We start from the raw sequence: 27427 nt of genomic DNA, 5'->3' as shown, positions 1-27427 counted from the left end.
TATACATATATAAGTATTACAGTATGTATATATATATATATATATATGTATATGTATATATATAATGTTTGAATCGCATTGCTTCAATTGTCCATTTAGTTATTAGTCGATTAATCGAACATTACGATTCAAATATCGAGTAAGTTTCTATATAACTTGCTATATGTACCTAAAATTTATAAAATATGCAAAATCTATGTTTTTATATTTCCGACTTGTAAATAAAATATTTTATAGTAACTAAATATATATTTGTCTTAATATAGAAATATCCAAAAAAATTGTCCTTTATGATTGTACCGAGAGATCATTATAGCCGTATTATGTGAATCTTGGACAAAATCGGAACGAGTTCCAGATTCGAGAGAAGAAAAACAGATTAACTATCTTAGCAATAATATAGTAAGCAATAACATATATTCCTAAGTAATTATTGAGTATCCGTAATCTCAATCTATAATGATTATGTCAAATAAAGTAATTAACACTGAAATTACCAAAGCGGTCAAAATGACCGGTTTGTAATTTTTCATATAAAAGTTACTCCAATTTCTAATGCTGCATTCTCTGAGATTTCCCGTAATTTTGGTTGTAAACGAATATTTTTTCTTTTGCATTACATATTTTTTCAAAAATCTTAATTAAATTATTCCGATAGAAAGGCACACGTTAATTGTCGGTACTTTTAATGTTAAATAAAATGACAGCAAAGACCGCGAAGCGCTTTCTTTTTTTACAACTGCGTTCGTGACACACGTGGCCGTCTGATAGCATAATTTTAAAAGAATTATGTCATATCTGCCAAGATGTAACGCGATATCGCTGCATTGTCAAAAATGTAACGGTCTTCTGTACGGTAAGGAAATCTAATTAGGAGGAATTATGAGATTACAGATGCTTTATAATGATAGTTTATTATTTAATATGACATGCAATATATAATAAAATATATATTTGGAATGTGTATATAGTAAAGAGTAGTATCTACAAAATATCTTTATCCTAAAATAAGATTCGATCTTTAACTTCGATACAAAAAACATACAAAATCTAATAGCAAAAAGGCGCGTTTGAGTTTGCGTTCGTATATAAAACGAGACGAACGTTTTTGTAATCGTATTACATTCGGAAAATTCCGAATTTAGTGTCAGGTATAGGTGCGTTCAGACTTGCAGACAAACTCATACCGAGGACTACTCGAGTGTCGACGGGATCAATCACACCATCATCCCAAAGCCTATAAAAAAAGAGAGATGTTAGAATAATATTCATACAAGAACAAACTTTTTCCGCACGATGGATCTACCTAGCACTAGAGTAGTACGGATTGCCTTCCTCCTCAAATTGTTTAATAATCGGATTCTTGATGTTGTCCTCCTCCTCCTGAGTCCACTGTAAAATCAAAACGCGTGCGTCGATTTCTGCATATTGATAAAATTAGAAAACGAACCGTACCTTTTTGCCTTCCCTCAACTTTTGGTCCTTCGCTATTTGTGCCAATACACTAGCTGCCTGTTCACCTCCCATCACCGATATTCGAGCGTTCGGCCAGGAATAAAGGAATCGCGGAGAATAAGATCGGCCACACATTCCTATGATAATAAAATAATGTATCACATCTAACTAAACCTCCTCGACAATAAAATATCAAGATAGTAAAATGAAATACCGTAGTTTCCAGCTCCGTAAGAACCACCTATTATCACTGTGATTTTCGGTACTTTAGCACAAGATACCGCTGTTACCATTTTCGCGCCGTTTTTCGCGATACCTCCCGATTCGGCGTCTCTACCCACCATAAATCCTGCGTAGATAAATCTTTACGATTGCACACTGCATTACGGAGATTACGAGAGAAAAACGCTCAAGTGACTTCGTAATCATACCTGTGATATTTTGTAAAAAGATTAGAGGGATTTTCCTTTGTGCGCAAAGTTGTATGAAGTGAGTTCCTTTCAGAGCGCTTTTGGAAAATAAGACACCGTTGTTTGCGACTATGCCCACGGGATAGCCGTAAATCCTGGCAAATCCAGTGACCAAGGTCTCGCCATATTGCGCTTTAAATTCGTTGAATTTCGATCCATCCACGATCCTCGCGATAATTTCCCTCACGTCGAAGGGACGTTTAAGATTTGTTCCAACGATACCGTATATTTCGTCAATAGCATGCAGGGGTAACTCTATTTTTTTATTGATTTTCACGTCCATAGGTCGCTGTATGTTTAAATTTTGCACGATTCGACGCGCTAAGTGCAAGGCATGCGTGTCGTCTATCGCGTAATGATCAGTGACACCGGATACCCTGAAATTTGAAATATATGACTGAGTACTGATGTATGACATACTTATTATGTATCAATATTATATTTAAAATAACTACCGACAATGAAGCGCAGCACCTCCCAAGTTCTCCGCCGAAACCTCCTCTCCGGTTGAAGCTTTTACCAATGGTGGACCAGCCAGAAATATTGTACCTTGATTGCCAACGATAATACTTTCATCTGACATGGCAGGAATATATGCACCACCTATGACATGCTAACAAATTATGCAAATATGTACATGAAGTATAGGTAAATAAGAATGGTCAATAAAAATAAAATTACAACGAACCTGCTGTACAACTTCCCATAACCACTGAAATCTGTGTTATTCCCTTGGCACTCATATTTGCTTGATTATAAAAACTCCTACCAAAGTGCATTTTATCAGGGAACACCTCAGCTTGTCTAGGTAAATTTGCACCTCCACTATCAACGAGATATATACAAGGTAATCTATTTTCTTCAGCAATTTCTTGTGCTCGTAACTGTTTCTTAACTGTTATAGGATAGTAAGAACCACCTTTCACTGTGGCATCATTTGCTATTATCACACATTCAGTACTGAAAGGTAAAATCTTTGATAATGAAAATACAATGCAAGGAGTCATGATATATATTTTAATGCAAATTACCCTTCTATTCTGCCAATGCCAGTAATAATTCCACCAGCTGGTACTTCTTCTTTACCATACATCGCATATCCAGCCAATTGTGAAAATTCTAGGAAAGGTGAATTCCTATCTAATAAAGTATTCACTCGTTCACGGGGTAAAAGTTTTCCTTTGCTTATATGTCTCTCCTTAGCTTTCTGGTTTCCACCTTCAACTATTTTTTCTACAGTAGTTTTCAATTGATCCACAACAGTTTTCATTTGTGCATAATTCTCCTATAATTCCAAAGATATTTACATGCTTATAGCAAACATATAAAATTATATTTATGTTCTCAAATATATATTATAAGAAACATATGTAACATATAATTTACATCAACTAATATATTTATAACATTATCAAATACTGACTTAGTTTTTTACATAATTTCCTTAAAATCCTTAAAATTTTCTTACTTTTCATTCTTTGAGAAAATGGTAACATATGTAAAATCATTCAAGAATGGTAAATTAAAACATTAAACATTAACATCTGCTAAGTCCTCACCTGATAAACTGTTGAGCTGGTATCCGGTGTATTACCAATGACGGAAGCTTCTTCATAATAAAATCTTACAAAGGGCCGAAAATGTCTCAGTGCGTAACGACTTGTGTGTAACATTGTTTGGAATTTTAATTTCGTAACAAAATATACAATGAAAGAAAGGCCGACAGTCGCGCGGACAACAATGAACACGTACTTTTTTGTAAATTTGTGCCAGCGCACACTAAAGGCTGCTGTGCATGAAGTTAAATATAAAAACGTAGTAAGTATAAAAGTGTATTCATTATACGCTTTTCATTAAAGCGAAATTCACACACCAGACTTTAATAAACAAGATTCGTTAAACATATATGTACATACACAATATATGGTCTGTTCTTTATAGTTGCATTGCTGAACTGATGCAATAAGTTAAAATGAGAAAATATATACTTGTCACTCATTTCAATTTATTGCACTAGTTCAACAGTGCAGACTATAACGAACAGACCAATAGATTACGTTCGAGGAGCACGCAATCAGCGCTAACGCGTAATTTATACGACAAGGATAGAATGACTCGTTAGCACTGATCAGCGCTAATAGTGCGCTCCTTGAACGCACCTATAGAGATAAATATACTTTGATTGGACGGTCGTAAGGTTAGTTTCTAATTTTATGACAGTTTGGTAGGAGAGAATCAGATGGCAGCAACTGTAAAAGGCGCTGTTACACAGCTGATATACGCAATATATGCATTTCATGTTGTTGTCGAATTAAAGTCGTAGGCGGAGAAAGATTAGATAGGGTTCTGTCAGCCAGAGATATTTTGTAATCACATTCTAATTAATCGACCATTGCTTTACCATTATTGGTACTGTAGGTACTGTCACACAATTAAAATGCCTAATTTAACCAATTTATCTCATTTTCCTTTGAAGGTATGTAAATTAAGTTTATCTTTTAATAATGTCATTCTGTCGTAAGCATCACATCACATCTAGTCTTTGTCTTCAAAATATTTCTTTACTGAATAAGTAGATTAATACCTTACAAACTTGTAATTAATTTTTTTCCCTCTTTGGATCTATAAGTGTAAATTTTTAATTAAGTTGTTGAACTGTATAACAAAGGTAATATATTGTATCTTTCATTATTGAACTTTTCTAGATCATATTCACAATACATCTGGTGCTCGTAACATGGTGAGAACAACTGATTGTTATAAAATAAATTTTAAATTTATATCTTTTAAATATTAGAGTTATAATCATTTACTATTATAATTCTTATGATAAAAACCATAAAAAGAAAAATATTTTACAGGAGTACGCAAGGAAGATGGTGTCCGCAATCTGTAATATTCTACAACTTCCTATTCTTTGTTTGTATTTTATGGGCTATTCATAATACAGAATCAGATGAACCACTTCAATTTGTAAGTTATTCAATATATGAAAGCAATGAAATTATTTGGAACTTCTATTGTAATATCTTTTATAGGCTCTTTTCATAAATGTGCTCTCTATACTTCTTGATGTGATCATTTTATCAGTCAACTATTATTTGTTCGGTAAGTATACATTTTCTCATACAGTTTTTCTCATACAAGGAAAAAAAGAGTAAAATAGAATATAACAAATAATTGATTAATCTGTCACATCTGTCTAATTGTACTAAACTGTAACAATTGCAGATACAGTTAGTACAGTTTTTATGATAATAAATTTGGTTGCCCGTCCTGTTACGAGTATATATCTGCTACGAATAGGCCAAGCAAGAAATGGCACTTTAGCCACAGTATTTGCACCAAGTCCTTCCATGGGTCAGTAATTCACTGGATATACACTTTGTAGTGCGTCAGTGCTTCTTCAAGATCTGATTTATTAAGTATGTGTGTATGCAGTAGTTTTGTGCTTTAATGCAAATTATTGTATATATTTTATAACTAAACAACCTTATGTTAGTTATCTAGGTTTCTGTGTATCAAGTTGTGTACCCAATCTTTTCTTAAGATCAATGCTTTGGCCTGAATTTGTGTAGCATGAAAGTCCAGCATTTTGTGTATCAGTTTCATTAGTATCACAACTACTTATGCAAATGCAATTGGAATGTATATTAATTTATTTGAACCACTTGTATAGGTTTGGGCCGACAAGACTATGAAGAGATATCTCATCCGATCCCACAGAATGCTGATTTCGATGGAGTTTAAAGTTAAATGAAGTTTGCTTGAAATAACAATTCTGAATATGCATCTTTATTCAATATACATGTTTGTAATATATTTTAAATAGCATTTCATAAGATTATTTATTAATTATATAAACATAAATATTATAATGTTACATGACGATAAAATAAGAGATTATATTTGTATTTATTAATGATAAATATCTGTATTTTGGTTGAATCTTGCGATATATTTTATATACATTTTTATATGTTATTGAAAGAGGGGCATATACATATATATATTAATATATATTAATATACATGCATATATATGTAAATATTACAAGGGCATAAGCTACTTTAACCAACTGACAACAATGTTCAAATCGTATTGCTTCAATTGTCTATTTAGTCATTAGTCGACTAATGGAGCATTACGATTCGAATTTCGAATAAGTTTCTACGTAGCTCGTCGTATATGTACCTAACATTTATAAAATATTCAGAATTTATATTCTATACGAAAATATTTCTATATTTTCGACTTGTAAATAAAATATTTTATTGTGACAAAAATATATACGTACGTTACTATAGAAGTATCCAGAAAAGTTGTCTTTCACGATCGTACCGAGAATCATTATGGCCGTGCTGTCTGAATCTCAAAACGAAATCAAAACTACCCTCCGATTTGACAATTTGCGACGATGGTAGCACGAAAAGCATTAAGTTCAATCGTACTTATGCAGATCGATAGATGCATTAAAACTATCGCCTCGATTCGACACTCCCGACACTCGTTTGCGCACAAAATTTATTTTCAACGTGATAAAATAATATCACCATCACACGGCCGCGATCATCTTCGACTGTTGCAAAATGAACCCAACTGCTTTCAAACTGCATTCAAACATGACGCTTGTGATTGGTGGATTTTAATAACAATTATGGGAGTAATAGGTGTAACAATTGTGGTACACAATCATCAATTACTCCTTATTGACATCGTTTACGATGATATTTCGTATATTAAAGCTATTTCAAACATTTTCTGTACTTCAGATTGCGTCAGTTTGAGTATATAAATTATTAACTGTTTTTTTCAAACTGCACTGTATTACACTGCTACACTTTCTGTACTTGGAGTAGATACTTCGAGTATTGCTATAAGTTCAGTCGATTGGATGAAACGGGTCGTGTCGCGTAACGTTTGTTAAATCGTCTCGTACCTCACATGATTTCGGCTTACCTGAGATGAATCTTATATCCGTGTCGTCATAGAATGTCAAAGGAGTGTCTAAAGTAAGTGTCACGTATTTGTCGTACAAGAATATCATGAGATAGCCACCGAAAATGTATATATTTCGGAACGGGTTATTGTGGGGATATCGCATCAGACATCGTGCAGTGCGTTTATCACAATAGCCCGAAAATCACATCGCTGTGTTTTACACATTAGATTCAATTGAAATACCACATGCGGATGTTATCGTTTGAAATGCTGAAAGTAAGTCTGGCGTGTTTATCATAGTGAAACATGGTTAGGCAAACGCGAAAACACTCGTGTAACGGTCACCTATTGCGTGAAGCATTTCGCGTATCAAGATATTTCGAGAAACTCAATCGTTGCGAGTTCACTCACGTAGCGGATCGCAGCGCGGTAGTTCGTGTTCGAAAAGACACTTCGTGTATCTCGCGAGTTCAGACGAAGGTGAGCCTCGTTCGCGAATTATCCTTGTCGGGAGTGCCGAAGATGAATCCCGCGCGTTCGCCGTGACGAAGTTTCGTTAGATGGCTGTCTAAAGTGAATATTAGCGCGAGTCGGTCTGTCGGTACTTCTGAGTGAGATGTCGCCCGATTGTCGCGTTATGGCGGCACATTCGTAGTTCAAACGGCGAAGAAATTTATCGCGTGCGAATTATCGGCAGTGCCGAGAGTAAAGATCATGTGTTTTGTCGGTAATGAATCGTCGTTAAATCGATACGAAGAGTGGACATTTCGCGGAATTGTTTATCAAGAGTGCCGAACGAGTATCCCGCGATCGTGACGTCACGTTATGTCGGCAATTCGTAGTACAAACGACGACATTTTGCGTTGTGGACCACCGCCGGAGGAATCTTGCGCGTGAGATCGTCGAGAATATTGAAAATGAATGTCGTGCATCTGGTACGTCGTACAATACATCGTCGTGAAAGTGAATATTTCGAACAGTCCCATGAAGAGTCTCGAATAATACACCACACGAGTCATGACAGTTTGCAGTTCAAGTCGCCACATCTTATATGTCCAATTTGTCGAGAGAAAAGCCGGTGAGTAATCGATATAACAAAAGAACAGCAATTTTATTGTTACATTCTTCAGATAAATATCGAAGTTTTCTATCTATGAGATGTCGATAATGGACGCCTCGTATTAAAAAGAAAACGAATCTTAATTTTCTGGGAATAAGATATATACGTCAGCTAAATAAATCCACGGTTAACCTCTCGTATTATATTTGACATCTAACCGTAAAAGTAATCATAAAGGGTGATCAAACATAATTCGTAACGATGGCACGCGATACGCGTAGAAACGATGTATTCGAAGCGAGAATATCCAAATGAACAGAGAGAGAGAGAGAGAGAGAAAAGTCGCGCGCTCGGAGTTTGTCACGTCCACGATAGGGAAGGTCGCGTCGAAGCGTTCGGTCGAATCGAAGATCGCGCGCGTTCGCGGCGGCGCTCGGGTGCGAACGCACGGTGGAGCCACTTGCGTGATATAAGAGCCGCGTCCATGAAGCGGTACACTTCAGTAGTGTGGGTGACCGTAGCGGGAGGAGGGTGGCTCCGCGCGCGGCCGCACCGCGAAACCGTGCCCATTCGCCTCGACCACGGACGTCCACTCGTTTTCACGTCTCGTGCGAAAACATGGCGGCCAGCGACGATGAGCCGATGCATCTCTACGAGGTCTTTCAGAACTGCTTCAATAAGATCGCCAACAAGCAGCCTGGTGAGTGTGCGTCGTCCAAGTGCCGTGTCTCTCGCGCATACGGGCATATCGCGACCGTGCGCCGTGCGTGGCCCCCTGTGGAAAATAAAGCGACGGACATCTCTGTCTCTGTCCTACTCTCTGCCTTATCCCTCTGGTGTGTCTAGTGTATTATCCGGAGCGGTGTGCGTATTTAAAAGCCGTGCACGCGTGTTGACGGAGTGTTCGACGTCGCCGAGGTTGCCGTTGGCGTTCTCCGCCTCTCGGTCCCGCTCGGTCGATCGCGAACGCGCCGAGGAGTCGCGCGTTCGACGATCCTCTCCGTCGGCCGCCTCGACTACCCTGCGCCCGCTCTCTGTGTTTTGGTTCGCTTGTCAGTGCCCTGGACAGTGCTGCCCCGTCGACGATTAACGCGAGAGCAACGGCTCGGCCTCGTGCTCCCCGTGGTCTTCTCGTTATCCTCGTCGTTGTCATTGTTATTGTCGACACCGACATTCATTGCGATAACGACGACGGTTGTTGTCATTCACGCTCATGTTTACGTTCAAGATCTTCTCCCCGTCGGCAGGAGCTCGCTGGCCTCCTGCGTGCACCGCGCCGGAGCACGAATGACATAACCTAGACACGTTACAGAGACGTCCGCCGCTGTCATGTGCAACAGTGTGGACGATAGAGCGACGTTGTGCGTATGTGTGTGTGCGCATGGATGTGTATGGAGTGAGTGACGTGTGCGTGTATGCGTGCTCGTACGTATGCGAGGGTGAGCGCCGATGGGGAGGCTTCCTAGGGAGAAAGACGAACGGGGAGCTGTCGCGACGTCGCTTTCGTCGATAGATCGGCGGTAGAGAGAGCGATGATCGACTTGATTCTCTGTTCTCTCGCGTATGTCTGTACCACGTGCCAGGACGCCGTGGCGGCGACGGTACGAAATCGTTAGTGGTTAATCGCTCGGATGTAATGCAAGAGTCCATAAATCGAATCTTTCCTCTTTCTCGAGCCTGCTCTCTCTCTCTCTCTCGCGCGCGCGTATTCCCTCTCCCTCTCAGCAGTCAGCCTCCGCGGGCGCCGTTTTTCTTTTATTTCTCGCTTCATACACCTGCCAGAGGAGCAGCCACGGAGCGATGCGCCGTTGCGTGCCGCGGAGTCGTGCGTTACCTCGAAAGAGGTTCTCATTCTGCGTGGATTTTCGATCGTCGCGGCACGTGTCAAATTCGAGTCGAAGTCCCGCTAGCTTTCGAATGTCCGGTTCCTTCGCGTCGCACCGCCGCTCCCGTACCTTCCAATCGATTAGAATTCAATTTAGAGGGCCTTAAATGTGTTAGAGACGAACCGGTCCGTGATCTGCCGATTTATTTTTTATTTTTCCACATACGTTCGCATCTATTTGGACAATGTGGAATTATCGTGGCACTGTGACACACTTCTCGGAGAGCCGCGGTTTGTCACGAAAGATCCGCGAGATAATTTCCGTACTAATTACCGTGTCCCGGTGTACAAAGCGATTCGAAATTACGATTCAGAGGAGAGCGCGCGAGAGGTGTATTTGCGCGGCAGTCCGCAGTATAGTTGGTAACTGAGTCTCAAACGTTTGTTTGGTTTGAGACGCTGTTTGTAAGACGACGGTGCTGTAGCCCTCTCTCGTAGGCTAAGTTCGGCGCAGTCGAGCAGCTCGGAGACCGCAAAAACGGCCTTTTAGATGCTCCGTCCGAAGCGTTCCCACATCCCTTTGAAACGCTGCGGGAGTTGTGTAGGCCGCGGCTATTCGGTTAAATATAATTTATATTGCGGCATTGCGTCGCTCATAAAACTTCCTAGAGCGACGAATAAGTCAGCAAGGGGGACCAATGTCTTGTAGAGTCAAGTTTTCATTGCGATGTCTGGCGATCCTTTTGATTTGATCTTTCGGAGCGTTCGAAATCGGCCAGCTGTTTGTACACGATTAGCCGTATCTTTTATCTCGAGTATCTCGAGATTATTAATACGTGTTTCTTATATCAGGTAACATTCGGAAGTTTCCAAACTAGAAGCAATTCTTAATATTTCTAAACTGGAAGCAAAATATCCAACATCGCTCTGTTGCGCTAATAACTGCTGTGAATCGCGAAACGTTCGAGTGCATTCGTGCCTCGCCATCGAGGAACTGCCGCGGTGAAATCGAGGTGATTCGTTTGAAACGTTCGTTTGAACGTTTATACCGCGACTCAGATTCGCCGAGTCTCGTTTCTCCATAATTTGATAACTATGAGACAGTTGACCGGTCATCGGTTCGTTTCGGCCCGTTAATCTCAACGATTGTAGTTTCGCGTTGAAGAGTCTCGCGGGGGCCGTATTGCGCCGCGAGTCGTTTATTAAGGCTCGTATTACTTTGCGTGCCATACTTAACGAGCCGTATTACGACGGTCGCGAGCCTCCAATTCACCGGTTACTCTATTCGCTATTTTCCAAACAGTTCGCCGTTCGATCGCAAGCGTAGAGAACGGAGAGCTTGGCGTACGAACGGACAAAAATATAGATCGCGATAGAATCCAATCTTATACTATTAATCATCATCTCAAGTTATGTGTTAATAATATTCTATACTAAATACCAAATCATATTTTATATTTTACACTTGCAGAAATCACATTAGTTATACAAACGTGTCAAATGTGATAATGAAAAAAAAATATGACATAAACGACAAATTATTATTTGCCAAATTGTCATTTATCGTTTATATTGTTAATGACGATACTGTTCCTATACTATACGCGAAATCAAAACGCCTAATATAACATCCCTTGCGCTGGGACTCCGGGTGTCCTAGAGTCGAGGGTGCGTCGGTTCAAGTGCAAGGGTATCCGAGAATAGCATCCACCCTACTTACCGAAAATACTTCCGGTGTCCGCTTTTAATCCTTTCTCATCCGAAAAGGCTCGTCACGGTGGGCGAGCCTCGGTGGGCTTACTCGTATTATTTCGCGCGATTGCTCGGAAGCGGTCGGAAAAAAGAAAAAAACTTTTTGCACAACGCGTCGTGATGACGAGCCGATATAAACGGAATAAAAAAGCGGTCGGGACGACAAACGTTTTCTGGTCCGTTCGCGTTTTCATAATCCGGCGGCGTCAAACGGCGACGGGCGGCTTCGAAAATTATCCCGCGTTGCATCTCACCGTTGGCGAGTGATGCATCCTGGAGAATCCATCGGCGAGGGTAAACATTCGCGGCCGCGTGAAAATAATCTGATTGAAATTACGCGTAATGCGGCGAAAACACGGGTCGAATGTAGCGGCCGATCGGATCTAAAATTATCGCACGGTGACTCACGAGTAAATCTACCTGGACGCGGAGTTTGTTTCAGGAAGTAGCGAGCGCGATAAAATATAGTTTAACAAACACACACTGTGTGATTCACGTGTGATGGTGAGAACGCATCGGCCTGCGAGTCTCGTCGTTCGATTCGCTTCGGATGCGCTTCCGAGCTTCGGCTCTCTTCCTAGTCGGCGGAATAATTTTCATCGCAAGCATATACGAGGGAATGTATTATTACGTACGTCGCGCGCAGGAGCATGCTACTTTCTTATCAGATTCGCGCGCTATTTCCCGCGCGAATAAGGTCGCTCCTCCCGAACGTGATATTCCACGCGCGAGGTCCGTCGAACCCGCCGTTTTCGAAACTCCGCTCGCGATCGCGAGATATCTTGCGTATCGTCGCAGTACATTGGCTCGCTCGGGTGAAGAAGAAACATTCCGGCCGGGGTCCGCCGAACCCCACAACGCCATTTTCGAAACTCGCCTTCCTCGCAGCGAGAGTTTAAGCGAACGACCATAAACGAGCTCCAGACACAACACTCGTGACTTAGGTCCTCCTCTCTTTTTCTTTCTCCAGCGAACGCTGCTACCTCCGTCTTCCTCTCTTCTCTCTCTCTCTCTCTCTCTCTCTCCGAAGAATTATCGAGGGAGTGTCACCGTGATGCACCTGCCTCTCGCTCCGTCTCTCTCTCCGTTTTTTCTCACTCCCGTATATACCACCACCACCACCATCACCTCCTCCTCTTCCTCCTCCTCGGTCTTTTCTTTCTCCGTCTACCGTGCACGCGTCTCGCGCGCACGTCCTCGAACTTATAATGGCTCATGTCGAAAACCCACATACTTAAAATATGGAGGGAGGGTGTGCGTCATCTTCCGCCGGTGTCGGGAAAATGCACCATCCCGATGCCACGCGATCCCAAGATTATCGAAGCTCGCTGGAATCCTAGTTTCTTTTTGTTCGCGTCTGACGCGGATTTTAATAAAAAAGGATTAGGAGCTGCGTTCTCGTAAGAAACCGAGGGAGTATCTGTTTTCTCACATATGAAACGCGAATCGTGTACATCATTTTAGTTCCGAGTGTTCAACGCGTTCTCTCGTCCGAGAAACGTTTACTTTATATAGAAACAAGAAATTTACGGAATTTGTAATAATCAGTTGCCTTGATTCGCGAGTGAGCAAACGAGAGAAATCAGTGCGATAAAGAGAGCGGACCGCACTATTATCCCCGATTAAGTCGACTTAATTTCTCCGCGAGCCCGCGCGATATATTCCGCAGCGAGGTCCGTCGTTTCGTTTATTAATACAGCGGTGAGCGGGTGCAACATTGCGTGCGCGTTTACACAAGATGCACACACACGAAAGATGATTCTCCGCGGTGGAGATAGCAATATCGCGGTTATAAATATATTCCGGCGAATTTTATCAGGCGCGCGGTTTCCTTGGACGCTTTTCAATCCTCTCCTTAGGAAAGGCCAAGTCCAGAGTGCGCTCTCACGTATGCACGCACACAAATTAAGGGCGAGCATAATCTACATTTACAGCGGGGGACTCGATGAGCATCTGCTTCTATCCCTCCCGCCCTCGACCCTCCGTTCGTCCGTCGCCCTAAACTCGATCCCTTTCCCCGCCGACGAGCATCCTCCCAACCGCGCATTCTCCCAATCAGAATCATTCTCTCTTCGTTCGTTGTATCGACTTCAACTCTCTCTCGTTCCCTCGTTCTCTCTCTTCCTCGCGTTTTCTTCATCGCCCCCCCCCTCCCCCCTTCTCTCGCGCTCTGTATATCTCTTTCTCTCTGTTTCCCTCACGAATGTACGAACGTACGCACGCAGTGGTGTCGATAGGTCATGCGAATCCCGATGCGGCGGCGGCATTTTCTCGTCGTATTATTAATATCGACTTTATCACGGTAAAAATATATAATCGCGTTAGTAATACACCTAGTTACGAGATCGTTTCAGCGCGGACGTCGCGGAGAATTCTCGTTACCTTGTAAAACCCGCACGTTTTTCGGATCGCGATGGCGAATTCCCAAAGTTCGGGGGCGCAAGTACTCGCATTACTCGACCTTAATGACGAGTCCGTGCAGTTTCTTTAACGCGTCGGGACGTTTTCTTTTTAAGTACGGGGCGGGTGTTAGGAGATTCTCACCTCTCCATCCCCGTGGCGCGTATGCAGTCGATCTCTCGACGTCATTACTTTAGGTGGCCAAGAACAACGGGCGGCGGGGAACAAACGACGGAAAATGGAAGACATTTTAAGGCTTTTTGCGGAAAACACGGGCGCGCGCCACTCGAGAATTCCTGACTAATGCAAGTCTCTCGTTACCGAACCGCGTATACGCCATTCGCCTCGCTCCTGTTATGGTCGATATGAATTTACCACTGCGTGAAACTCTCGCTCCCGGATCCTCTCTTTCTCTTTATCACTCTCTCTCTCTCTCTCACTCTCTCTCTCCCTTTCGCCCTGTGACTCTCCCGCTTTCGTTACTCCTCTCTCTCTGTCTCCCCGTATCTTTCCGCCATTCTTTTTCTCTCTCTCTCGCAGTCGTAGTCCGTTCGCTCCTCAAAGCTNCACCCGCCCACCCTCTCCTCCGGTTTTCTCTCCGCAAATTTGCGATGCTCCGCGGAGAAGAGCAAAAGTCCATTAGCCGCGGCGAGAACTGGGTTACAGAAACGAGCTTGCCACGATAAAAAAGACACCGGATGATCCGCGTATGGCTCTTCTCATACATCGTTCCCGATCACGTACGTGAACACCTTATAATTTCGTGTACGTCCGATACTTAAAGCCTCACGTATGAACTCTTTAATTTCTCGTCGAACACATTCCGACGATTGTGACGTTTTTACTCACGCATGTCCCGAGAAGAAGAGAGAGAGAGAGGGAGAGAAAAAGATAAATTGTATCTCGAGATCGGCAGCGGGCAAAAATAAGAGTTCCGTCGTTTTTGGAAATCTTCGCGCGTCGTATCGAACAGCGTCCTCCGCGAGGACAAATACCTATCGTCCTCCTAGAGAGTCGTGTCTCTTACCAGCCTGACTGAAAGCACCACCCTACAAGGAGCACCATATCCTGGTATCCCCTTGCTTCATTGGCGTAGGCACGGCGGTTCTCAACTGTCCGTTTTACCGTCGTATACGGTGAGACGTCGTAACGTAATATATTTCGTAGCGTTTAATCCTTCGGCGTCCGATGTCGATCTCTTTAACATCGATCGCACCTTATGCAGTCGTTTTATGTAGATAAAGCGAATACGACAATTCTAATCATACGGTTACCCGACGCGTGTTTCACCATTCGCGCAGTTCTATTTCAATCTTGCATAGTTAACTTTCGCACGAACTTTTACACAATTGTACGCGATTTAAAGACAAAGAACCTTGAATATCAATCGATTCCATCAGTCGGTAACAAAGTCACACGACAATTGGAATTTTGGTAGAAGCGTTAGCGTCGATCCATATTCGTTTACGTTAACGTAAAATTCGCAACAGACCCTTTCTTCCCATGCATTCTTCATACGTATTATCTCTCCCTTTCATACATCGCTGCTCGGAGGCGCGTCGTATACCACATGTACCTCGGATGACGACAAAAATCCGAAGGAGGTGGTGCGATGCCACCTGTAAAGCACCGACAGGCACGTGCAATCCGAGGGAGAAAGAGAGAGAATCTGTCCGCGTGTGCGAGTATGCATGCACGCACGTATGCGCGAAACGCGTACGCACCCGTGCGTTTTCGGCGGTGGCGACGACGACGGCACCGACCTGCGCCACGTTCGAAATAGACATCTGGCCAGATTTCGTTAAGTCTGGCCCACATGCAGCGCTGGCGCGTACATGCACGCACGTTGTACGCGGCCGTGTATGCGTGCGCGACGCGCGCGTCCACGCGACCGGGGCTCGAACAAATGTGCACTCGGCTCACTCCTGGCGCCCGGCTTCGAAAAAGGGGCTCCGATTTTTTGGCAGGTGCCACTGTCCTCGAGCGCGACGTCACCTTCTGACGTTCAATGGCCCGCGCGCGAATCACGAAATCCGGAGGAATGTCGTTTCTAATTGGGTAAACGGTTGCAAGGCGTCCCCGTCCGAGAGAGGAATGCTCTTGACGGAACGTGGCTCGGACACACGTACTCTTTCTTTCTTTTTCTTTTATGTCGTAAGATCATCCTATATGTCGCTTACCGATGTTAATTTTCATTCTGATTTCATCGAGTCCTCTCCACCGCTATTCTGTCGAGAAATTTTCGTCGCCGAAAATTAGCGGAGGACGAGAAACGACGATTAAACGACAACGACAACTCTCAGAGTTGAGTTAGTTTATCGTGAATGAGCAGTTACCGCGCCGCCGTACACTGGAAGAAAGATTTGGTAACGATTACTAAGTATTTAGTTAAATTATACGGTACATGTAACTAAATGATTTAGTTACTGCAATCAAATTATTTGATTGAAATTATTTAACTAAATGTTTGGTAATTATTACCAAATCCTTTCAGAATTTTCTTTCTCCGTACCATCGAACTTTGTCCCGCGATGCAAACAGAGGGAATTTCGCGCTACAGTTCGAGTATCCCGAGTTTTATCGGGCTCTTCGTGCGTCGCGGCATCGCGGAAGCAAAAATGGCGTCGGAAGTGCCGCGGGATCACCTGTTGAATGTACACCCCGGAGGGCGACTACCAAGATTCGCTCCTCCTGCCTTCGGACCTTCGTCCTCGTTGTCCTGCCGTGCCGTCGTTCGACGTGAGGCCGTGTGAATGAACACGCGTGTCAAGAGCGTCGCGTAGAGAGAGCGTCGCCGGTGAGTGTGAGCGAGACCAAGAGAAACCGGAACACGTGTATGCCACGTGCCGACGGCGGCACGCGCGCGCACGCACTCTGGCCACTTTGGATTTTCTCCCCTCCCCTCTCTCTCTCTTTCTTTTTCGCTCATCTTTTTTATATACGCAATTTTGCGCGCACTCCTCCCCCGTTTTCACCGATCCCGGCGGAATCGACGCGCGCGACGGCGTACTTTTACTCGCCGCGAATCGCCACGAGCGACGATCTCTTTTCCGATCTCTTTTCCTGCTCGGTCCAGAATTATGCGACGTTCGAGAATGTTAAGGAGCCGTGTGCACCTACCTCTGGGTACGCGAGAAGTAAACGTCGCCACGTGCAACGCTTACCAACGAGCATGATGCAACTCGCGTTTAACCCACATTCTCGAATACTTGAATTAAATTCAAGTGTTCGACGCAAAACGGGATCGTAACTGACGTCGTAATCGCGCGTATCGAAACTTATTGACCGTGTGACGGTCGTGCGTCGATACCTCGATAGATTTTGTGCCCGACGAATTCTAGCGGCTTCTCCCACCGTCACTCTGAAATCTATCCTTGAAGTTAGCTCAGAGCAAAAACAACCCGCATCAAAGCGACTATTCTATTTCTCTCTTTCGAGCGACTGTGTGAACATATCTTACAAATTCCGATTTATTGCTTCGCTTAAAAAATGTTTTCTTTCGACGCCAATCAAAGTACCGTCTTGAGGATCGAGTCGCGCCAAGCTTTGCGAGAACGTGAAACAGTATCGACGCGCGATTTCGTGAGCGACAGGTTGAGATGCACTGGGGCCCCCGTGGTCTGCGCCAATGTCCTCCAGTGGGCCCCTTCTAGGGTAACACGAAGGGGGGCACTGGCAGCGACAGCTGCTGCTGCTGCATTTCCCCCTTCACCTCGCCACCTCTTCCTTTACCGCCTCCTCGCCCTCCCTCGACCCTCACATACGTTCACCCTCTCCTCCCCCTCGGCGGCCCACGGTCGCCTTAGTCCCGCGGGCCCCTTGGCACGCCGACATCCCCACCATGGGGCCCCATGGTCGCGTGGCAGGCAGCCTTCTCCTCCACAAAATACACCTTCGCTGTTCCGTTTACTCCCGAACGGCGCAACGGACGATCTCTCCCTCTTTGCCTCTCTCCTTTCGTTTTCTCTCTTTCTCTTTCTTTCGCTGCCGCACGTTCGTCGGCTTTGTCACACTACCACTTTCTTTCTGCTCTTTCGTCCGTCCGCTCGCAACCGTGACGCTCAAATGCTCGGTGTCGAGCAAACTTTTGACTTTGCTCCATGCTTCTTCGTACTTTACATCGCGATCTGTGCAGTTAGGTAGTAGTACTCTCTAAATTTCTTGAAGTTAGTTTTCACTCGGAGTGAAGTTCACTCCAAGAAATTGAAAGAATACGACCGATAGGAAGGTTGGCGAAGTTGGTTGGAATCCGCTCGTCTGGCCACATTTCATGGAAAATGTCTTCTGGTTAATCTTGTTAGATATTTTAAGAGCATATGTTATATTCTTGCAACCGTCAAGCCGACTGAAATATGGAGTAAATACATACAGAAGCAGCAGATGATCTCGTTAGACCGCATACTCTAAATAGAAAGGTGTGGCCCGAGTGAAAGAGGTCTCCCAGGTCAACCTTGCCGGGAAAAGTCTTGCTATCTTTCTCTCTTTGGGGCCAGTCGTCGCGTATCCTTTTGTACACCCACGGAGTGCCGACGGCACACGCGACACCGTGCCCTACGATTCGCGCTGGTGGGAGAAACTGGAGCGTAGCCAGGAGTTAGCCTTCACGAAATTTCTGCCTACTGGAAGAGCCAGCTCGCTTCCTCTCGCTTCCGCGCTGAGCCTCGTGGGACCCGAGCCGCGCTCCGCTGCGGTTTTCGGGTCTTACAAAGATCACTAACGTAGGTACGGGGCCGGGATATAATGTCCGAAAGTGGAGCGCGCACGCTTCTCCTCGGATCTCGATTATCCCCGCTTCGTCGATCTTACTGTGGACCCGCGATTTGGATCTTTCGGCTCTCAAGGCTATCACCGACTGCACATGCCTGAAATCGTGGAAATCTTCTCGGTTTTTAGGCTTCCCGATATCGCTCTCATTTTTGTCGCATCGATGAGACTCTGTTAAAAATTCAACGGATTAATTAGTTTCGGCAGATATCAATACGCACGTTCTGCTGCACCTTCATGTCGCACTTAACTTGTGTCTTCGACTTGTGCTTGTCGCCGTATTAGTATAAATGAGAAAGACAGTGTTACGTAAAATATACATATATGTATGAGTCTCTTTGTAATACTTCGTGAAAAGAATGGATTCGCGGAACAAGCGAGATAATAAGGAATCGCGCGGCCAGGCAGGCACGGTTGAGCACCAATGGCTACCTGAGCCCTTTCCTACTTTTTTTTTTCTTTCCCGTCTGATTCTATTCTTTACTCCCCCGGTAGAGAACCCCATATTCTTCCTACCCGTTACCCCATACCCTGCCACTCTTCTCTCGGGGTCGTAGGCCCCGAGGGTGGCGGGTCCCCCGCTACTGCCGTTTCTGTATACTTCGATGATCGCAGCTCCTCTTTTCGCCGCCCTCCTTCTCGTTTTTACCTGCGAAAGCCTCGGCCACCCTTTCGGGTCGCGTGGCACTGTGCACTGGCGCGATGCACACGCGAATTTGACCGTAGGCTTCGGTGACGAGTTCAACGGAATGCGGTATATATAATAGAATATATTCGTGCGAAAAGAAAACATTAATTTATTTAATCAGTGGAAAATGGAAGAGCTTCTAAATAAATACAAGTAACAATTTCGCAGAATTATATATAAAATGTCGGAATAAAATATAAAAAAGAGAATCTTATAAGGAGAGCATTTCTTACATTTTCTGCGTTTCGATTCTCTTTTAATTGGACGCGAGATTCTGTAAACTATAGACCCCAAAACGTACGTTTCTCGCACTCTCTAAAAAGTCCAGCGTCGGTAGACTCGAATCGTAGGAGAATCTGCGTAAGTTGGCGCGATTAAGCCGAGCGCGGTTAGAAAGTTCAGTTATCCCTTGGTCGCACGCGATGTTGCGGAATTAAGACACTTAATGACACTTTATCTCGAGATATCCGCGCGCGCGCACGAAGTTCCGTAGCCATGGTGCGCGTCGGTCGTCGTATCCAGATTTACGCCAGAGGGCCGTAAAGCCGTTTGTAAAATTTACATCGGGCGCACAAAGAAAGTGTCGGGCATTTGTCGGGCGGGCTAATTGAATTAAGCCCGCCTCGGCGCGCAGGTGTTCAATTATTTCCTTTACCGCTTTACGAGCTCCGCCTTTGTCGTGATACGCCCGATACGCGAGATTTTTCTTGGCGCTACGGCGCGCCGCGCGTGGTAACCTGCCTGCTTGCTGCCTGCTTGGCTTGTCCGCCTGCGTGCGAGCCCGCGCTCTCGGCAGGTGATCTGATGGACACCGTGAGAGAGGAGACGATAGAGATTCGATCGACGCGCGAGATAAGCGACGGAATTATTTTTCGGCCGAACATGAAAACCGGCTTGCCGCGATTCACATGTGCGCCGTTCGTCTTGCTCGCGAGTGAAGTTTCCCCCTCTCCCCCTCGACTCTCTTGTTACGTCCCACGTACTTCAGTTTCTTTCTCTTGTTTTCCGATCGCTCGTCCTTCATTCGCGAATTAACCCTTCAACCGTACATTTCTGATAAGTCGTTCGCATCGCATACAGGGTCATATTGACCCTGTGTGATTTTCTAAATTACATATCTGGAAAACTATGAAAGGAATGAAAGCGATTCTCTAACGATTTTCTGGAAGTGGGCAGAATTCATAAATCACTCGTGCACTTCTCTTCGCTACAGCTCTTCTAATAACTCACCGTGTCTATCTGACCCAGACTGCGGTCGAAGGGTTGGTAAATCCGGTGTTCCAGTGCAATATTTATTCCAAAGATATCGGCAGCCGTTACTCGTGACGATATCGTTGCGATTTATGAAAAAAATTGTCTGGTTGAGCATCTGGAGCGTTCAGGTAAGGACGGAATTGAGACCGCTCGATACAATTAGGTATGATTCACTGAGCTATGCATGAAATTAGGAAATTCCTTTGAAGCGGTCTCCCCGGTGGGAGTACCAGCTGAGCGAATACCGGAGGACCGTGGATTATTTTTCAATGGGAACGAGCTTCCCGGCGAGGTGAAGAGTTAAGGTCTAGACGCGGAGCGCGCGGTCATCCAACCCGGGCGCGCATTAAACATGCTCGATCGAGCGTCCTTAATACGACCACGGTATAACCGTGTTCTTTTGTGCACACTGTCGTCGTTCACGAATTTTCAAAATTCGCAGACGATCAGCTTCGCCCTTGCGGATCGCGTTTCCGTTCACGGTTGGCCGCTCTCGTCTGCTCGTTAACGATTCGGCTTGTTCTTTCCCGCAATTATAGTCGTTAACCCGCGGCGGTAAACCCTTGGCGTGACGAACGCAACGCGTAACGCTGAAAATCCTCCTCCGTCTCTTCGACCCTCTTCGTCCACCCGGCCATCGCGCGGCCCGACATGAAACCGTGAAATCTCCGGGGTCATATTTTTTGCGGCCGCGCGAAATGCAGAACAGTCCGCGTGCTACGTCGATGTCGCGACCGTTCGCACTCGCGTGTCTATTTGTCGGCCTCGCGTTTCCCGCGTTTTTTACGCGCACTTTTGCCCCGGGACGCGCGAATGCCTCTTTTTTTATGAGATCGTCAACGCTGAAAGTGTCCGGCAGTTTTGACCCCGACGTCGACCTCCTCCCTTCCCCATATACCACGCCACGGATACTCCACTTTTCACGTTTCGCTTTTTATTCGATCGGCGAATTGCTCTTCCGCGCGATGCTCTCAGCCGTTGGACGATGACTCAGTGACGTCGTATAGTTTGCGATTAAGACTCGGATTCGGTCAAGGGCGTTCTTCCGCCGCGAGAATTCTCACAACTTTATCGAATTCGTTCGCCGTAAGCTATCGGCGGAATCTCGACTTCTCGACGGCCATTAATTCACCACTCGTATCCTTCCCGCGTAGAGGGGAAAGAGAGGGGGAGAGAGAGAGGTCGCGAGGGAACTCGATAATTTCATTAGAGATTTCATCGCGGCAGGTGTGAAAGATTACACAAGTATACCTGCGGCTAAATGTAGTCACATGTGCCGACGATGACGCGGTTTAGACTGACTGCGGACTAACAATTGACAAAACACTAGTTCCCGCGGCAGTCTTCCATATTGTAATACGCGCGATCAGTACTTGGCGGATTTTCGGCGGGTCGAGACACGACCGCCGCGTCGCGGTCGCGTGTCGCTCGTTCGAAAATCGCCCATCGTATCGGCGGTTTTCGAGGTCGTGTCGCGTCGCGCGATTCGCGAGGTGTAATGCCGAATTAATGTCGGCCGGAATCTCCGCGTAGATGTTATCGCGCCGGATATCGCCCGTGTATAATGCGTAACGAATTCCTCGTCGGCGGAACGCGCCGTGCGGCCTTCTTCTTCCCGCTCTTCGCCAGGCCGTCTCTTTTTCTCTGCTCGCGTAAGTAATCGCGCTAATCTGCGATCTCGTTTTTCCGGACCGCACTTGCGGCTAATTCGCCCGCCCGAGAAAAACATAAACCGCACTCTCAGGTGAAGGATCACTTCTTCGTGAAGATTCAGCGGAGAAATCAACGTCACCCTCGTGGACGTCGCATTCGCACAAAATTGGATAATTGCGCCAGCATCCGAGTTGAAATTTTAATTCTGCTTTAAGTCTAATTTAGTTCTATATTAAGGTCTCTTATTGTGCTGTTTTGATGCTGCAAATTGGGAATTTATCGCCATTTTCTCCATTCAAAGACTCAGTGTAGAACTAAAATTTAGACTGCGGAGGACTAAATTTCCTTTGTATCATTAAAGAAGCACTTATTGGTGCTACAAATGGGAAATTATTTCCGTTTTCTTCATTTAAAGACTTAATATAGAAGTTAAAATTTCGAGTTGGTAAACGCGTGTTCGTTGAATTTAACTTTTATCTTCGAAAAAACATTAATTTTACGATGTGGCTATTTTAATGAATAAATTCCCCCAAAAATCGTAATATAAATCTTTCGAGACACGTGCGACAAATGTCGGGGACACAGCAGCGAACTAGCCGCTGACGGTGGGTCGCGCGCGAATCGCGATCGGCGGGCCCTCGGCGTCTAAACGCGGCCGGCCGGCCAGACCTCGCAGCCAGCATTCCCGCTAATTCTTCATCGAACAATTACCGAACGGATGACGGCGGCAGAGGCAACGTGGAAGACGAACTAGTCGTGACATGGAGGCCCGGCGCTCAGCACTACGTCATAACGGTCGAGCGGGCTTGCACCGGCTCTGAGGATGACACGATGGACCATGGTTTAGCTTGTCCTTTGATGCATGATATTGCGGAGTCGGTGCCGCACGCTTCGGCAAACATGTCACGAGCAAGCCGAAACTGTTAGGATTCATAGTTATCTCGGGCGATCGTGCCCGTCCGAGGACACTCGCCCTATCGTCCACGCGCGACTATACCCTCCATAATGTATAATACGTATACCCCCGATGCGTGTGCATGTCTATATGTGTGTGTGTGTGTGTGGAAATGTGCGCGAGCACGCGTATTTCGCTGCTCCGCTATCTGTCCGGTGGATTTCAGGATACAACGTTATTTCGGAATCTCCCGCGAGGGTGGACGACGTCTCGCGGTTGCGGGTGAATTTGAAGAATGCGAAGAGAAAAATGGGGTCGTCCTCTCGTAACTCCTTTTTCACGCGTACTTTCGATTAAAATTTCTATCTAGTGTTTTATTAACACGTTGACTGCCGCGCTGATTTCCATTACCTCGAAGTTTAATTAAAGCTTGAATAACCAGATATATATATTGTGACTGAAATTATTAAGTGTATTGTAATCTTAAGTGATGTGTGCGATGAGGTATATCACTAAAGATTACAACATATGTTATAATTTTAGTTATAATTCCGGTATGGCCTAACATTGCAAAATTTTGTGGTAATTTTTACTACAGTATTTCCTCCGCGTATGATAAATATATGCAATTCGTGGTACATGTATCTCTTGATCTGCTCCGTCGGTTCTTTTGACCGTATATTTAATTTGTTTGGGTGCAATTTCGCATCTTATACATAAATCAAGAAGACCGTCTCGGCATTCAATGTGTTAATCAACGACATGGTTTCCCATTAAATCCCGATCACCGTGGAACGTTTCGCTGTATCTCTACAGAGTGGTTGTATTGGCGCGAGCTACCGAGTTCATCGAGACGAGCGATGAATATCTTAGAGGGAGAAAGGGAGAGAGAGAGAGAAAGATAGAAAGAAAGAAAGAGCGTGTAATTTGGATATAAGGATGAAATATAATAGGGACGGAGGAGAAAGAGGGGTGGGGAAGGGGCGCATCGATAATATGGAAGAGCGTGTATACGCCGTTGCGTATCTCTCGTCGAATGAAAATTAATCTCGATACTGCGGCGCGTCGCCCTACAATTCTTTCTGGGCGCTTTTCGAAACGTAAATCCAGCCGATCCTCATAAATTCTCCGTCCGCAAGACGCGACGGCGGCGGCGCGCATAGGTTCCTTCGCGCGGCCGCGAGTGGCTCCTACGTGTACGTACGGGGTGGGCATTAATAACGGATGAAGCCCCGTACTGCGGCAACCTCGTAATGTTTATCTCGTTGTTTATTCCGCGTGCGTACCAGCCGCAACGTGGGAAAACGCGTATATATCTCCGCGCGCGGATTCTTAGCGCGATCGCGGTTTTGATTTATAAAGACGCATCGCGAATTTATGCCCGGCATTAATTTTGCATCGACTCCTCGAGAGAGGGGAACTTCCTTTCGCTCGCTCCCCCTTTTTCTCCCCGGCGACTCACGCGCCAAGAATATTGCGGGTTGGATGTGGAATATTTTCTGTCTCTCTCTCTCTCTCTCTCTCTCTCTCTCCTTTTTTTCTATCCCCCACCGATACTGCGGATATTTTTTCAGATGCTCTCCTTTTGTTTTCCTTTTAGTATCGTGGGGGGACGTCTTTGCTTTTATTGGTCGAAGGATTACACGCGCCGGCAAGATGCAGGATGTTAAATTTATATCAGAACTCTGTGCACACGTGTCATGTTGTATACGCCTGTCCGAGTAATATATGTAATTAATAAATACCTTCGCACGAACTTTGTACATACCGCGCTACTCGAATGCGAAGAACTAACCGCGCGGTGCGTTTCCGACGGCATTTCATTCGCGAATTCGTTCCGCTTCTTGATACGAAGAGCACTACTCGCATTCAGCGTCGCTCCTTACAGATTTTTGCTTTATCTTGTTTCAGAAAAACCAGGCTTTCAGACGCCATACGGTTCCACAATAGACAACGGGATGGTGAGTGATCTTTTCATATTGACCTTCGTACCGACTTCGCATACAACTTTGCGCCGATTTATTTTACGCCGCGTATCGGCCGCGCTTTGTTCCTTCCCTATTCTCCGATGCCACTGGCGCGACGTGCGAGAGAAGTTGGAATATTCGAGATCCCTTCCTTTGTGTGGCCGGCTTGAACCTCTAAACGAGGCGGGATTATGTAAGAAATAGGAGCGTAATAATTATTGCAGTCGTAGAAGCGAATTTATCTGAGAAAAAGTTACTCGCTCCGTCGCCCGACTCCACTTTCTCTCTCTCTCTCTCTCTCTCTCTCTCTCTCTCTTCCACTCTCTTTTTCCGCAACCCCCGATGTAATCCCAAAACTTTACCTCGGGTGATATTTTCGGATAGCGGTTCTCATTTCTCATTTCACGATGAAAAATATTCTTGGAAATCTGGATATGACTTGTGTTTCGCGTTGATGCGCGATGTGGCACATAGAGAGAGAGAGAGAGAAAGCTCACTATAATCTCAACAATACAAATCTATCCTTTGTTTTTGCCATTCGTGGAATTAACTCCAATTCAATTCACTCCATACCGACGTTTGTAATTATTAACTAGCTGACGATTAACATCTGCGATGTACGCGCGGTAGCGATAATAATTAATTGCAATTATCGCGGCACTAGTATTTCCGGAGAAAAGTACCTCTTTTCCCCGCATTCGTCTTTCCCTCGCAGTATCTCCCCCGACTTGCTGGTTGAGCGTCGTCAACTTCCAACTTTAATATCACTTACGCTCTTTCTCATCTGTGACGATCTATATACGTGTATCAAGAGACGCGCGTGCAATCTACGAGAAAAGTGCACGAGACCCGTCTTGCTGTTGCTCTCGTTGAGATATTTAAAAAGAGCGTCTTGTCACTATTCTCCGGATTATTGTATTGTAATACACATTCCGAAATTTTCGAAAAAATTCATCGAGTCCGAACTTGTATCTCTCTCTCTTTCTCTTTTTCTCTCTCGCAAAATCAAGCGCGTGTATGTTAACGCGCTTTTTTTTTTGCATACGGAAGGTCACGCGCAAAACGTGAGAGAGGCGACCTTGCACACACATTCATTCATTCAACGTAAATTAACGATCCGCTGCTTTTTCCGTTCCGTCGCACTTATCTCCCGTCGTGATTCGCGAATTCGAATCGATCGCTATGCCTATGAACGTCATCTACGTGGCGAATGGCATTGTAACGAGGTAAATACGGCTTAGATTTTTTTTACGAAAGCGTCAGAAAAAAGGGAGAACAGTATCTAATCGGCGGTAGTCGTTAAACCGTATCCGATAAGGAATATCGATTTCGATGGACGATTTATTGAGCCGCCTGCGCGAGTTATCGCTGTCGCGTTTCCTCCGTTTCGCATCCCCGCCCACGTGAGTCACCCTCCTCCTCTTCTTTTCCCAACAATTTGCGACAGTTATCTGTAATCGGTGCAGCGCGAGTCTCTAGTCGAAGTTCAATCGGGACAAAAACCCTCTTTTAAAAAAAGATTAATGTTTCTAACGTTACACGATTTCGCGACGCTTTTATTATCGACAACCGCGCCGCTATCGTCGCTCGGATATCCGATGAACAAACGACATCACCCATGTATTGTCATTACCGTTTATCGGTGTTTCGATAATTCGCCGGCGCGATAACGCGGTCGCGATTATTTCACAAGACCACGCATAGAAACGAAGAGTCAGAACGGAAAAGCACACGATTTCGATTTCTGTTTCAGGCGTACGGTGGTGGNCGGGGGCGGTGGCGGCGGCGGTGGTAGCGGAGGCGTCGAGGGCGCTACATATCCCCCGGACTCACCGTATTTTCCGTTCGGGACCAGGGCTGTACCGGTCACCGGAGTTACCCCCACCCCTGTTGTAAACCCGGCCGCCCCCACTGGTACCAACGGTGCCCGGTTACCTAATCCCACTGCCGGTGAGTCCTTTGTTATCGTATTATCTCTATCGAGGTTCGTGAGGGTGAGACGAAAAATCTCAGAGAAATATAACGGGATCACAACGAGGGGGAAGTACATTCGAAGGAAGCTCGCATTGTAATCGTAACGAGAGATTCGAAAATTTATGTGCTATAAATCGTACATATATGTGTTGTATTAATCTTTATTATACCGGAAATATCTCGCGTGTCTTTCAGCTGCGTGAATTGTCCGTTAAAAGCACACGTTGTGACTTGATTTCAGGTGCCGCAACCGTGAAGAGGAAAAAGGACGTAAGTACCTTTCACATTACCTTATCGTTACCAACTTGCCGCGCGAATCATCATTAATC

General features: G+C 45.1%; 2 protein-coding genes and 1 long non-coding RNA gene across 5 annotated transcripts; 2 read left to right on the top strand and 1 right to left on the bottom strand.

The window, feature by feature from the left end:
* Positions 1-890: 890 nt before the first annotated feature.
* Positions 891-4073, bottom strand: LOC106743159 (methylcrotonoyl-CoA carboxylase beta chain, mitochondrial). Of its 2 annotated transcripts, XM_014616734.1 has the most exons (11): positions 3799-3844; positions 3678-3711; positions 3485-3584; positions 2957-3210; positions 2614-2885; positions 2381-2528; positions 1887-2302; positions 1670-1804; positions 1456-1592; positions 1307-1392; positions 891-1237 (listed from the first exon to the last, which is right to left on the bottom strand). In XM_014616734.1, exons 1-11 carry the CDS (start codon positions 3827-3829, stop codon positions 1120-1122), a joined length of 1731 nt encoding a protein of 576 aa, XP_014472220.1. In that variant the 5' UTR covers positions 3830-3844; the 3' UTR covers positions 891-1119. The 2 variants fall into 2 exon arrangements, with proteins under 2 accessions (XP_014472220.1, XP_014472219.1); XM_014616733.1 differs by lacking the exon at positions 3678-3711 and having other exon boundaries at positions 3842-4073.
* Positions 4074-4144: 71 nt separating this feature from the next.
* Positions 4145-5811, top strand: LOC106743158. 2 transcript variants are annotated; one of them, XR_001374328.1, is made up of 6 exons: positions 4145-4401; positions 4631-4665; positions 4787-4898; positions 4964-5033; positions 5157-5350; positions 5605-5694. XR_001374328.1 is itself a non-coding variant. In XM_014616732.1 (6 exons), the coding sequence occupies exons 1-6, from the start codon at positions 4363-4365 to the stop codon at positions 5673-5675; spliced, it is 456 nt and encodes a 151-aa protein (XP_014472218.1). In that variant the 5' UTR covers positions 4146-4362; the 3' UTR covers positions 5676-5811. The 2 variants fall into 2 exon arrangements, 1 of the variants encoding a protein (XP_014472218.1); XM_014616732.1 differs by having other exon boundaries at positions 4146-4401; positions 5157-5285; positions 5605-5811.
* Positions 5812-8443: 2632 nt separating this feature from the next.
* Positions 8444-26891, top strand: LOC106743150. The gene is made up of 3 exons (XR_001374323.1): positions 8444-8626; positions 25069-25118; positions 26878-26891. It is a non-coding gene; the product is annotated as an uncharacterized LOC106743150 (long non-coding RNA).
* The last annotated feature ends 536 nt before the right edge of the window (positions 26892-27427 follow it).

The sequence above is a fragment of the Dinoponera quadriceps genome, unplaced genomic scaffold, assembly GCF_001313825.1.
Source record: "Dinoponera quadriceps isolate SergipeBrazil2010 unplaced genomic scaffold, ASM131382v1 scaffold942, whole genome shotgun sequence".
Taxonomy (NCBI): Eukaryota; Metazoa; Arthropoda; class Insecta; order Hymenoptera; family Formicidae; genus Dinoponera; species Dinoponera quadriceps.
The sequence above is the reverse complement of the archived record's forward strand: the minus strand, read 5'-3'. Positions and strand labels throughout refer to the sequence as shown.

Coding starts and splice junctions, on each gene's coding strand:
- LOC106743159 (XM_014616733.1), bottom strand. CDS start 3,924: ATGAGTGACAAGTATATATTTTCTCATTTTAACTTATTGCATCAGTTC. Junction 2,303..2,380: donor GGTGCTGCGCTTCATTGTCG/GTAGTTATTTTA, acceptor TTCAAATTTCAG/GGTATCCGGTGTCACTGATC. Junction 1,593..1,669: donor TTACGGAGCTGGAAACTACG/GTATTTCATTTT, acceptor TTATTATCATAG/GAATGTGTGGCCGATCTTAT.
- LOC106743158 (XM_014616732.1), top strand. CDS start 4,363: ATGCCTAATTTAACCAATTTATCTCATTTTCCTTTGAAG. Junction 4,899..4,963: donor CAGATGAACCACTTCAATTT/GTAAGTTATTCA, acceptor TATCTTTTATAG/GCTCTTTTCATAAATGTGCT. Junction 5,034..5,156: donor AGTCAACTATTATTTGTTCG/GTAAGTATACAT, acceptor TAACAATTGCAG/ATACAGTTAGTACAGTTTTT.